General features: G+C 41.9%; 1 protein-coding gene across 2 annotated transcripts in view; it reads left to right on the forward strand.

Annotated features, from left to right (window-relative positions):
• ANO6 (anoctamin 6) overlaps nt 1-14,414 on the forward strand; it is a 116,119-nt gene that overhangs the window by 70,896 nt on the left and 30,809 nt on the right. For both annotated transcript variants that reach the window (XM_088458059.1, XM_088458052.1), the window contains exons 8-13: nt 907-1,041; nt 2,927-3,032; nt 6,548-6,608; nt 9,785-9,930; nt 10,016-10,093; nt 11,286-11,511. In XM_088458059.1, the coding sequence (XP_088314185.1) occupies nt 907-1,041; nt 2,927-3,032; nt 6,548-6,608; nt 9,785-9,930; nt 10,016-10,093; nt 11,286-11,511 (752 nt within the window). The remainder of the gene's footprint in view (nt 1-906; nt 1,042-2,926; nt 3,033-6,547; nt 6,609-9,784; nt 9,931-10,015; nt 10,094-11,285; nt 11,512-14,414) is intronic.

Here is a 14,414-nt window from a genome sequence, read left to right on the forward strand (position 1 = left end):
TCTGATTGGTTGCTATGGGCAACATCACTTCTAAAACTCACTTCTAAAAACTCTCACTTTAGTAAATTTACCCCTCGTAGTGCACATTTGTGGCACTAAAAGCACCAGCATGCAATAACAGTCATGGACAGTCAGTGAAACTTGTAGTGCTACAAGAGCAGGTACTATTATCGAACATTTTAACCTTTGTACCCACCGCCGGGAATGCCAGGAAGGGCCCAGTGCTATGTAGCCATTGGCTGGGCATTTGTAGATGTGGATACAAATTTTTTTTTTTTTTGTGTGTCGCCAAATGTTTGTACCAACTGCTACAGAAATGAATGGAGGTTTTCCTTTTGTTTCTTAAATAATTGATTTATACCGCATGTGATGTGATTTAGGGGTTTTCATACCACCACACTTTGCTACACATTGCCAGTGGTTTGATTTACTATCCTGCAGTTTGAGGCTGAAAACTGATGGCAACCTGTGTCTATTTGGAAACCAGCAACCAGTAATTTTCCTGTCTTCCAATGCAGTGAAATCTCTACTATCCTTAGCATTGCTTCTTTTCCCAATCATTTTCAGTTTCAGCTTCTTTTGTCCGAAAATGCATCTTAGTCGCAAACAGATGTGACAATCCGCCTGACGAGACTGTGCTGATTAGTATGATATGTGACACTTGTATATCTTTGTGTGACTGAGTCTGAATCTGTATACAAAGTGCTACGAGAGGCACATTTTCGGTGAAACGGGCACAAAAAAGACTATCAGCTCAAGCCGCATCTCACGGGATATGGCTCGCTCCGCATGGCATATTTGAGGCTAGGTGTATGGGGACATGTCTTGTAAATCTTTGAATTGCAATATAAGGAATCTGAACTGAGCAGTTGAAGCGACAATGTGCTTATTGTATTTCCTCCACAGAAAATACTATGGTGAGAAAATTGGAATCTATTTTGCTTGGCTTGGCTTCTACACTCGCATGTTGCTGCTGGCAGCTGTGGTGGGACTTGGATGTTTCTTGTACGGCTATAAATCTCAGGAATCCTGCACCTGGAGGTAAGCACATTATATCCATGTGGATAAAACAAAGCTGGAAATGTGATATTCTCTGCAGAAGGAGATCCATTTGGCTCATATTGTTTGATTCCCCCCCCATCTATATCATAACAAACACATTCTTGCTCATTAGCTTTCTCAAAGAGTACAACTCCAAGGACCAAAGCCAATTTCAAACATTAACAAGATATCCCTTGGCACAGAGATGCGGACCCTTTGTGCTGCCTTATAAATAAATGATCATAATCTCTGATTATATTTTAATATTTTCCAATGAAAGGCAAACAGAACTTTAATATCTTCTTAAAGGAGAACTGTCATCAGTGTGAAAGAGAGTGATGAGGCATATTCAACAATCTATATGCATTGCAGAAAATAAAAAAATAAACCATAATTACAGAATGCTTTATTCAGTGACCAATATGATCTTCATTATCAATCATCAGAGCAAAATGTTTTTACGCATTGCTGTACAAGAGCATATTTTCTCATCCACATTTGGATCTTCCAATTAATCTACCAGTATGTTTTTGGAGACATCACCTGAAATAACTGTCATGTCTATTTATGGATTTTTTTTTTTTTATTATTATTATGCCACTTAGCTGCAATTACTATTGGACTTTGCCGATATAACTTTATGTATAACCAGTGCTATTTTTCAGTAGGAACTCAGGGTCTGATTCAGCTTTGGGAATAGAGTAAGATATTGCAAGTAACTGTGAACCTGAACAAACTATGTTGCAATGCAAGGGGCGCAAATACATACATTTATTTGCATGCAGGGTAAATACTGGCTGCTTCTGCATGTAACCCAGAAATGCTGGACAGCTTTATCATTACACTGCAATTTAGATGTCAGTTTTGACCCCTCCCAAATCTAAATCTCTCTGCACATTTTAAATCTTTTACCAAGGTGCAGTTATATCCCTTTTACACCGGAGCTAAAACCCGGGTTATTGCAGGGTTAACCCGGGTAGCTCTTTGGAGTAAAAGGGGAGAGGGTTGGATAGCCGTGTCGAGTGACCCGGCAATCCAACCCATGTTAACTAGCAGGGTTTAACACTGGAGTAACCCGTGAAACCCTGCAGTGTGAATGTCGCGCTCCGGGTCACGATGACCTGGAGCGCGCCGCATGAAGGCCGATTGGTCCGGCTTCAGTGGCGCTTGGAGATGACGTCATCTCCAAGCGTCCACTTCAACACCGGAAAAGCTGGGTCTATGCAGACCTGATTCCGGTGTGAACGGCGCCGGCTCGGGAATATCCTGGGTCGGCGCCGGCTAAATTCCAGGTCTGATCCGGATTGGAACCCTGTTCCAACTCCGGGTCAGACCCGGAATTTAGGTGTAAAAGGGGTATTACTTGCAAATTTGTACTATATTCCCAAAGCTGAATCAGGCCCTCAGTTTCTGATCCTTTCATTAATTATGATGTAATGTCCTAGGCCAAAATGTATTTTCCGTTAGATAAGTTTTGTTCTAAAGTCCCCTTTGAGTACCTTCTTCTGTAAATGTGTGTGTGTGTGTGTGTGTGTGTGTGTGTATATATATATGTGTGTGTGTGTGTGTGTGTATATATAATTGGTTTTTATATAGCTCCACCCACAGTTCTTGAACCTATTTTGCCAGAAAAATAGCCCTGTGTATAACCTTCATTTATTCATGGACTTGTTCCATATTCGGGAGCTCTTGTGACATAGCACACTGCTCACAGTAAGGCAATACGGGTAGATCCTTTTTGTTTCATGTATACGAACACTGCAAACTGTAGTATATCCAGTAGCACATATACCATCATTGCTTCTTGAGAACATATAGCCCAAACCAATTGCTAATAAATAAATGCATAAATATAGATAACAACTATAATATATTTTTGTTTCAGCAAAGAAGTTTGTGACTCTAGTATTGGAGGAAACATCATTATGTGTCCACAGTGTGACAAGGAGTGCACATATTGGTACCTCAATATCACCTGTGAATCATCAAAGGTAATGTTTCCGAAATGTACTGGGGATGCATTTTATTTACTTATTAATCTGATTTATTTGGGAGTTTCATCTTTATTACATGTATATAGGGTTGCTATTTTGTCAGACTTTTGTGCTGGATACACACTTGTCCATTCCTCAGGAGATCCAACTGCAGATCAGACTGTTTATACAATCCTACAGTTCACAGATTCTACACCAATCTATGTGTACACTATTGTCCAGTTTTTCAGTAGACCACCAATGTGCATCTGCTGAAACAATTTGCTGAATGAATTGTCACTGGACAGCCCCTGCACCCATGGTAGTTATGTCCCCTGCATTGTGATGGTTTTTTTATGCAGATTAATTGGTTAATTGTTTAAAAATTAAAGTATGTCCGCCCCTCCCCCTCCCCCCAGTGGCGGATCTAGACTTTTTTCTTTTAGGGGGGCGGTTTACTATTTAGCCCCGACACCACCTCTGTCCAGTCCTGACTCAATTAAGACGCCTTGATAGAAAGCATGTTTTTTCGCTAAGAAGATTGAAGTGGCCGCACAGGCATGACCATCACTAATGGGCATAATAATGAGGGAAGCGACTGCATACCACTATCTTTACAAAGTAGACGGCCATATCCAATATTTGCTGTGGTACTCCCACATACGTCTGGGTGGTACTTAATATTTGCTAGTATCCCCGAATATTTGTTGATAAATAGACTTCTATATAAAAGGCACTTATGTAAAATACTATTAGATGCGTGTGCGAGTCATCGCGACAGCGGCTGTGCTTGACTGCCGCCTGAATTCAGCAAGCAAAATCTGGTGAATTCCGGGTTGAGTCTGGATGCAAAGGTGCGATGTGCTGGGCTTTAGCAATGGCACATCGCACCCTTCGCAACCTAATTGGATTGACCCCCTGAGACTTCTGCATTGTGTCCAGCATTATATAACTGAGCATAACAATTACAGTATAGCCTTATGTGTTACAAACTTTACTTTATTAGAAGGGCACTCATTTATCAAATAAGGTTCTGTTTGTTGCATTCTATATTTTTATCAATGGTCTGGAGAATTATATAATATAATAAATAATATTGAGCATATTTAATATAATGTATAACATGGCCTGGCCCAGTGTGATAGGGGCCGACACCCTCGTATACTAGAGCTGGTGAGTACAAATGAACCATACTGCCATCCACCACTCACCGGCACCCCCCGCGGCTGACACCTGCCCCCCTCCCCCGCCAACTATAGAGCTGGTGAATGTGCTGCAGCTTAACTACAGTGCGATGATCCACCAAACAACATCGTTGACACCGATTTTTTTATTGTACCCTCGGACGGCAGCGCGGCACCTCAGCTGAGCTTTTTTTTGGCTCCTCTCTCTCTGTATGAGCGTGTGACGTAACAGGTCGTACGCATCAGTAGTGGAGAGGAGAGGTGAGTCAGTGGGACAGAGCGGCACCCGGCAGCAGCTGTCCAATCAATCATGAGCTGCTGCTGACAGTCTGCCGGGGGCGCACAGAGGGGCTATAACAAGCCTGGCCTCCATACAGCCATGTCAGCAGGCCCCTGTAGTGAGTATGGAGCAGGAGTCAGACTGCCGGGGCAGTCCGCGTATGTGCGTCCCATCACATTTGCACTGGAGGCAGCAGTGTGCTAGGGGTGGTAATCGCCCCCCCCCCCCCCCCCCTGGATCTGCCACTGCCTCCCCCTCACTCTAATCATTAAGCAGCCCCGGATCCCTGACCCTGGTCTGGTATTGGAAATTGGGGGAGAAAAAAAAAATTGTGGGGTTTCCCCTATTTTACAAAAACAAAACACTAGGCTGAACCAGCCAGGGTGGCGATGCCATAGCAGTGGGACTCACAGCATGGGGTCCCGCTGCCATCACATTAACCAGTCCCAACCTGGTCAGCCCAGGGCTGGAATTCCTGATAAAGTAGAGACACCAAAAAATGAAATGCGGTCCTTGCTACCGTGTAACAACCAGCCCTGGGCTATTCACGGCACCACCCCTGGTGGCGGTGGATGCGGGGTTAATGGTTTTGAAAGCGTTAATATTATTCTTTACAGGCAGACTAATGGTACCAGCAAGTTTGTGCAGCATGATGGCAAATGTGGAACCAAAAGTGCTAGCATGCCCACTGGCACCTGTAGTTCACCTGTAACGAAAAATATTAAAATAAAGAAAGGACACCGAATGTTTTAATATTTTATTGAACACATTTTCACCTGGTGGGTGACCGCCTGTTTAAGCTCTTTTGCATGGCTGCGGCCCCCCAGGACCTCTGGTGTCTTCTTTCTTCAGGAGCTATTCTTCTCTGCTCCTTCACCACCGATGGACTGATTGCCGCTTCCTCACATAGGCTAATATCAGCCAGCTCCAGGGGATGAGACAATCAGGGCACACCACTGCCATCTTGAATTTGTGGTCCATTTCAAAAATGCCACCACGAACAAGCCAATCACGACTCAATGTGCTATTTTGGAAATTGGACACGCTGCTGCTGTTTATGTGGGGCAGCGACAGAACCCCTATCATCGCTGAATGCACAGCCGCTGCCGAACTTAGTAGTAATGACTGATGGGGACTGGATTCTCCAGGATCCATGTCCACGGCCCTTATCCTGGCCCACCGCAATGCCCAGAACCTGGTATTAATTGGCCGGCGGGTCAGTTTGCTCCTTAGATTGGTCACTAGGCCTGTTCTCCGAAGCATACAAATTGCATATTGACGGTCTGGTCATCTGAGGTGTACAAATCATTTGACCTGAGCAGGTGACCAGGATTGGCTGGAACGCATTGGTCGGTTGAGGGTACACACTTGTCTAGTGTCAGACCAACTGGTCGGTCTGGGGTCGGATTGACCGCAGATTGGAGAAGTATGTACGCAGCTTAATAGAAAAATTCAACTCAGTGATGTCCGCAAACTACAGATGGAACACTCTAAGAACGGTCAGACCGCCAGCTCCGTATATGCACTAACCTCTCCAATTTACCCTCCCACCCCACAGAGATCTACAGAAATTTAAATGATGGGCCACTGTAATTCTCGGGGATGTGGGTACATTCAAGCTTATAAAAATGACACTGTTTATGGCAGCTTTTAGGTCTATACAGTATTTTGTGTTGTAATGTTTTACCCCATATAAAATCACATTTTTAAAACATGATTTTTTGTTTGTTTCAAAACAGAAAGCTCTATTGATGCTTATGTTTATTTTGATCAGAGATACAAATGCCATCTTTGTTTTTAAACTATTAATAGTAATATAATTCGTTATTATTAAATAATTTTTACTAAAACAGCTTCCTTCCTTCATTCTCAATAATAGAAGGGCAACACCATTATATATACAAAAGAGAAATAAGAGCAGGTGGAAATGGCACTTTTTATAAGGAATTAACAACTTGTTTCTTAATATGAAATTTACTACATAAAAATATTTCTTCCAGTTAAGTGATTTGTTTTAACTATTTGATCATGATTACATTGTTTTCATAATAATAATTTTTTCTTTACAGAAACTTTGTATTTTTGACAGCTTTGGAACACTTGTATTTGCGGCCTTCATGGGGATATGGGGTAAGGTTATTTAATAATTTAATTAATCTTTTATGTATATGGTACCACATCGTGTCCGTGCAGGGATAATTACAATAAAACATAGAGTGTAAGGGGATAAATCAGTCTGTGAGATATTTAAATAACTAAGTAAAAGTTATTTACAGTAGATCTCTATGACTCACGCAGTGTCCTTGGAAGTGTAGTCAGAAAGGATCAGAGCTGCTGACTGTGAGTGGAGCCACACTGGTGACAAGGATAGGGCAGTGTGAGAACCAAGGGGTGGAGGGCCCTGCTGGTGACAGCTTGCAGTCTAGCATAGGTTGCAGAAGCTCACATATTTAGTGAAATATACTGCTTGTCATAATAAAGATGTGCTACCTACCCTGTAAAAACGTGGTGCACTCCTCTCAACAGTCTGGGCTATCATTTTCAAACATCTTGCATGACTTTTCTTCAAAGGGTGCCCACTGATATTCGTTAGTGATTCATTCCCACAAGGGGAATGTGTGTTGATGTATGCACAAAAGCAAAACAATATTTTGGCGGCTTCCTCCAGGTGTTTACAATATGTGACCAAAGGCCAGAATTTAATTGCTGACATAATGATACATCATTCCCAAACACTTCACACAATGATACATATGCAGTAGAACAGTTGCATCAGTAATTTTAATGTAAAAACTGCATTAATGTTGTGTTTTTTAGTTTTTTTTTTCAATTATCATACCTATCCGCTAAAACAGTAATTCACACTTCACTGCAGACAAGTGGAGATTGTTGGCAGTGAAGGGCTCTGTTAAAGTAAAATAAAATAAAATAAAAAAAAATAACCACCTCCTTCGTAGTAGTGATCCCCAGGGGGGAGTGGGAGGCAGACATTGGAGCGTCAGTTTTGCAAAGTAGATAAAAATAAAATAAATGCAAAGTATTTGGGAAGAGCCTTGCTTGAAAAAGGGGATGTTCCCTTTTTGAAACCAGGTACCCCAATAAAACGAATTGCCTGGTGATCGGTGTGATCACCAGGTAAAAATCAGTATACTACATCCCTTCTTTCAAATGATTGGCTCATAGTAGCCATTGTCTGGTACCAAATCCAAATGTGCCCGCTGTTCCCCCATAAAGACATATGTGCATAATGGCACAGTTGTTTGAAAGAGGGAGAGATCTAATACATACATTTCCCTCAGCTTGTGTCATATAAATAAATGGGTCCCCACACTTGATGCAGTAGGTTTTCTAGTTTACAAAATTATAGGCCTTGTTGGGCTACCAAATTATTTCTACACATCTTTAGAGATGCCGAAAATTTGTGTAGGTCCTGCACTAGAGAGTGCTATTGATGTTGAAATGTGACGAGTGCAAACGTAGACAAATAACCTCAACACTGGTGTGGTAAAAGGGGCTAATGCCTTTTCACTAAAAATAATTTAAAATAGAAAATCGTTATTCTATATAATAACCAAGAAAGCTTGTCTGTCTGTCTTTTTATGTACGGGCAGAGTTTTGGATCTAGCTCCACCAATATTGGCATGGTGGTGTAGTTTAACCAGGATTAGGTTTTTGCCTAGGTTTGAACTTTGTCAGGGCCACACACTGTCATACAATCCCGTAAAACTGAGATACTCTTAATTACATAGGTTCTGTGGCTGAGGGGCTGGCTTCATACACACACTGTCACACTCTGGCAGGCTCATGAGCAGCTCAGCACTCAATACATTCAGACTGTGGCAGACAGCAAAATCAATCCACAATATTTGATCCGGGCAAAGTTTAGCATATTGAGATTACAAACCGCAGGGGAGGTTGATCGCAGCCACACAATGCCACTGCAGACAGGCCCACTCCCTGATGGCAGCCCTGTTAGACATAGTGTCAAATGTTGGTCTGCAGAGTGATTTCAGGGGGTGATTCAGCTGCGGACGCAGTGACAGGGATCACGCAGATTCCAGATTATTGGGAATCTGCGCATACGCCTTACTTGCACTGCGCAGTACAGGTCTGCGTTTCCCGCATGCAGGGCCGCTGACTGTAAGTGATTGACAGTTTGCTGCCATTTCTGGGCAGGGAGTGGGCGGCGGCAGCCTCCATTTCCCAAAATGGATGTGTGTCGTCGCCGTTGGAGGGGGGAGTGAAGAGGCCAGGATGTCCGTCGGCTGACGAAGAGTTCCCTTTCACTCAACTGTGGCAGCCGGTTTGCGTGATGTAATGGTCACTCAGCCGGCTGAGGTGATTGCAGACAATCCTATACTGCTTCCTTGGACGTAACTTGGATCAGTAATGTATGCGGGAGGCGTGACTCCTCCTGTGGCATTACCATATTACAGGTATCGCAGCAGTGATGGCACAGCTGAATCATCCCCTCTGTTCTGCAGTGATTTCTGACACTCAAGTGATGTTGGAAGCTATACTGATTTCTGTTCTGTAAATCCATCTGCTCCTGATATACCCCATTCCAAACGGTATGAGAATATGCCTGCCTGCACTGTCATTTACTCCTAATTTACATATTTATCCAGGTTATAGGCGAGGACAATGTAAAAAAAAATTGAAGGCGGCAGGTGTACTTTAGGGTCCAGTCTTCAATCCAGGCAACGCCCCAACTAGTTAATAAATCAATGATTCTACTATTAGAGGCTATACATATTTGGTTAGCGGGTTCTACAGAAAAGACTTTCATATTAATTTGTGTAGGACAAATTATTTTGTCAATATTGTATCTCACTCCATAAACAGACGGAGACAGATTTCCAGGTGTGATAACCTGATCACAGTGTGTCCACGGGGTTAATTTACTAAGCATCGGGTTCTAAAACCCAGTGCTTCCGATTTGTGTTCCGACCGGGTTCCAAAACATGCTTGTAAAAGCATTGCCCTTATAAATTTTGGGAATAAACATTATCACACGCACCATGGCACTAATGATGCTGGGAGGACAGGCAGGTTTTATAACCCCAAACTGTGCCTTTCATAGCCCTCTCTTTCTAAACATCCTTCCCCATTTTCCCATTTGTTCTTGTGTGTGAATACTCATTCATTCAGTTAGTGTGTGCTGAAAAGCAAAATGAGATGATAAAAAGTGTACATTTATATTTAATTTACTAAGAAAGAACCTAGGAAAAATAGGACTTACTAGGATCTATGGGAGCCCCCGCTAAGCGCCTTTTCTAACACCAGTATGTTTCGTGTGTTGACAGTTACTTTGTTCCTTGAGTTCTGGAAGCGCAGACAAGCTGAACTTGAATACGAATGGGACACGGTTGAGTTTTTAGAGCAAGAAGAACAGCCTCTTCCAGAATATGAAGCAAAATGTACCCATGTAGTTGTGAATCCCATTACTCAGGTATATTAGACAACGTGTTATGATCTGCATGCTAAATAAATGTGCTCTGTCAATGTGCCTCATTTTTTCCTACTTCTGTTTGCAGCAAGAAGAACATGTGCCTTACACCGCCTGGGGAAAGTGCCTGAGGATGGCTTTCTGTACAAGTGCAGTGCTCTTCTGGGTATTACCATTTAATCTATTTTTACTATTCTTCTAAAATAGTTTTTTTGCTTATATGTTAAGTGAACTACAACATTTATATTTTCAGTACTCCTTCATAAATATGCAATTGTAATGCTACAGCACCTATGATGCTGGGACGGTATAGCTAATTTTCACAATAATGGTTTTTGTGTTAAAAATGATAGTGGAATTACAATATTATTCAGTATGTATTAATTCCACTTTCCTGAAATTTGTATATTGGGCCCACTCTAGCTGTTATGCACTCAGGTCCTGATTCAGCGGTGATCCGCGCAGGCACGTGGTCCGTTCTGCACAGTGATTGACAGTCTGCTACCGTTTGCGGGCGGGGATGGCCTCCATTTCCTGAAACAGAGGCGTATTGCCGCAGTTGGGGGGGGGGGGGGTGGGAGAGAGGCCAGGATCTCCGTCGGCTGGCGGAGACTTCCTGTCCTCTTCCTCATAACTGCGGTGGCCGGCTGCGTGACCCCATGGGTCACCTTAGCCGTCCGATGTTAAGCAGATTATCCGATGCTCCGTTAGACAACGTAGCTGGGATAAGTAATGCACAGGAGGCGTGATACCTCCTGCTGCGTTACCATATCTGCAAGGATCGCAATTGCAAAGCTGCTTGTGTGCTGAATCAGGCCCTCAGTCCTGACAAATGATGCCACAACATTGGGGTCAGTATAACAAGTTCAGAGGACAACAGCAAAAACTAAGAGCAAAAGGTGCTTCTTATCAGAAAAGTGAGCCAAAAGAAAATCATTCTATTTACTTGCTTGCTAATGGCAATAGTTAAAATATATTTAGAGTTAAAAAGGCTTCTATAAAGAGACTGGTAATTGGAAAGATATGGCTTTGTAAAAGGAATGAGTGCATAATTGAAGAACTATTCTTAATAGATAAATGAGTATTTTAAGAACATTGGAGATATATATATATATATATATATATATATATATATATATATATATATACCATGTGTTACATGTAAGAAAAATATTAGAATAATTATTGCCCTGCCTCCTCATTTACGGTCCCCATGCCTTGTACTTTTTGTAAAGATTGTGTCCTCATAACATCACTATTTTTCTAGACTTATAAACCTAATCATTGTTTCCACTTTAATGCTATTTTCATGTACACTGTATGGTTTAGTGTAACATTTTGTCTCTATATTTTCACAGATAATGTTAATAGTTGCATCAGTAGTTGGGATCATTGTATATCGACTTTCTGTTTTCCTGGTATTTTCTGCGACCTTACCAAGGCATATTAATGGAACACAAGCAATTCAGAAGTACCTGACTCCGCAGACCGCCACCACAGTCACTGCATCAATAATAAGCTTCATCATTATCATGCTACTGAATATGCTGTATGAAAGAGTAGCCATAATGATCACAGACTTTGGTAAGAATAAAGGCCTCTTTCTCTATTTTGGTTTCTAATCCTCCTACAGATAAATTGAGACACTTAGGGGCTGATTCAGTTAGCGGCAGTGTGCAGCCAAACATCCTGTGATGTTCACTTGCGCACATATCTGGCTATTATGGTAGGCTCAACAACGCTAATCTTCCTGCACACTTCTATGGGGTATAAGGAAAAACTAGCGATGTTGTTGGTCACAATGTGCTATTCGGAAATAGTACATTGTAGCCGAGCTGCTAAATAATGATGAAGGGGAGGAGCCTTTAACAATATATACAGTACCTGATGCCAGCATCCGGTTTAAAGATAAACAGTGTCTACATAGACACTCAATAGATCAACACCAGATGGTTGACAGGGACGAAAGGTAAACTGACAAATGGTTGACACATTTTTTATTGAAATATTTTTAAAATGAGGGTTAGACAAAAGGTTAAGTCTCGACACTTGGGATGGTTAGGGTGAAGATTAGGCTTAAAAAAAAAAAGGGGGGTAACCATATGTGTGTTGACCATATATGTGTCGACAATTTGTCCCTGTTGACCTTTTGTACCTGTCGCCCATTTGCACTGTTGACCATATGTGTTCACCATTTGTACAGGTCCACCCATTGTCTATCTACCATCGTTTGTAAATCGGTTGGTTGTCTGTCTAAACACTGTTGATCTTCTATACCACACCCCCTGATGCCATTGTTCTATTTCACCTTCTTGTATGATACTTTATCCCCTACTGTAATAATAAATTTATTTGAATTCACTTAATTGTTCTGTGACCACATAAAAACACAAAGCTGAGTGCTTTTATATTAGTTATGAATGCCTGAGGTGATGTCTGATATGTACGTTAATGTTACTGTAGTGGATGTATTACTGCTTCATAATACATCTAATGTACGCTGAAATGATGACCTCTCACTGTTTGTACAAGTATTAGTTGCAGTAATATATACATACTCTTAACTTTGCATATTGTACTTTCATAATGTATATAATGTTACACTGGTATATTATTGTGATCACAAAATTTGTTTGCCAATCTTACCTGGATACTTAACTAATCACCGCCTCTACATAAAATAGCTTAGACTACCGCATGTCCATGTATACAGCATTTGCCCCAAGCATATGATCAGTCTTCCGTGTCAGAGAAATCGTATGTCCCCTTGGTGGTCTACATTTATCCATCTCTCTTAATTGTATTGCTAATACTGAACAGATTCTAAATCATGATGATGAAAGAAAAATTAAACTTCCTTTAAAATCAGAAAAATGAACAAAAGTGTCATACAGTATGACTGTCAGAAAAGAAAAACTGGTAGAAATCCAAATTCTGGGACATCCCTGTTCTTAGCACAGTAACCAGTAAAGAAACTATTAGGCGGGTGACTTTCAGGTTAGCCCTTCCCTCCAATTGTTGGGAGTTCAGATACTATCTGGGCTTGTTTCATTACGGATCACAATTTCAACAGTGTGTGCAGATTGGCCGATGCACATGTGTGCGCAGGTCAGGATATATCACTGCTATCACACACGCAGATAGAGTGATGGGAGGTCAGCATTTGGGGGTGGTGATGGGGGAGTGGTCAGAGAAACACAGGCGTGCCTGTCAGTTTGAGTGCCGTTTCTTGGGCGGGCATAACTTAGCCACTGTGACGGCATATGCAGCTTGTGTACTTACTGTTTGCGACGACACTTGCAATTTCTGAAACAGGTCAGACTTGTTGTAATTCTGCGTGAGGGGCCAATGTTACTCGATGTTACCGAGGTATTTCGCAGGACTGCGAGGTATTACAGATGTGAGAAAGTGGGCATCTCTGTGCTGGTTGAGCGGTTGCAAACATTAGCATATTTTCACAGCAGAACTGCGTGTGTAATGACAGCTGCGATCACAATAGCGATCCATAATGTACCAGCCCCCCTGTTCAGTTCATTTATGTGATGAGTTAAAATCTAGTTCTTACAAGGGCGCATGCATGTCTTTAGTCTTTTGTTCAAGTCTTGTTGTTCGTTACATAAAAGCCAACATTGTGCATTAAACACACATTTGTGTTTTGTAAACAAGTACAAGCCATCAAAATAATAGTTATGCATATTTGCCAACCTCAACACTTACTGACTTAATTGCTGCTGTTTATTGCATTTACAAACTTCAATGTGAGCCTTAGATTAATTTAAAATGCTAATCAGAAGCAAATGCATACACTAGAATGACTGACTGTGAATCAGTAAAACCAAACATGCAACAGATTTATCCTATTACTCTGCATAAAATGTGTAATAAGTTACCATTATGTTTTGTTAAATCTCATCCACATTGTTTCAATGAAACGCACATATTCATTATAACTATACAGTATATTATAATTTCTTCTTCAGGGTATGTAGTTGGAGAGATCTACTGCACCAAACAGCTTCAGCTTTAAAGCTCCCAGCATGCACTGGCCCTCCTCCCTATATACCCCGCCCCCAGCCACAGGCATTCAGTTTTTTTGTTTGGTGCGCGGCAAGTTTCCAGATGGACCTGTTTTAACAGCGTGACTGCCTAGGCAGTCCCAGGCTTTTTTCTTTTATGATTTAACTTAGTTTTTGAACTTCAGAGTTTAGCGGTACTAGACGCCGAATTGGACGCATGTACTGCGACTCCTACCTTCACCGGTGCCGAAATGCCAGTACCGCTATATGCCCTGGGGATTTCGGCGGGTCTCAGCGAGGCTTGGCTAGCGGCATCGCTGGGGCCCGGACTGTGATCGGATTGATGGAGATGGCACGTAAACGATTCCTCGTGAGGGGAATATTGCGCAATGCAGTCCTGGCCTCCGGTGTAGGAGATGCATCGGAGGCAGCTGCGGGTGAAGGCCTCGTGTACATGTCCTAACTAAGGCG

Source organism: Taudactylus pleione, unplaced genomic scaffold (assembly GCF_031769625.1).
Source record: "Taudactylus pleione unplaced genomic scaffold, aTauple2 ptg000041l, whole genome shotgun sequence".
Classification (NCBI taxonomy): Eukaryota; Metazoa; Chordata; class Amphibia; order Anura; family Myobatrachidae; genus Taudactylus; species Taudactylus pleione.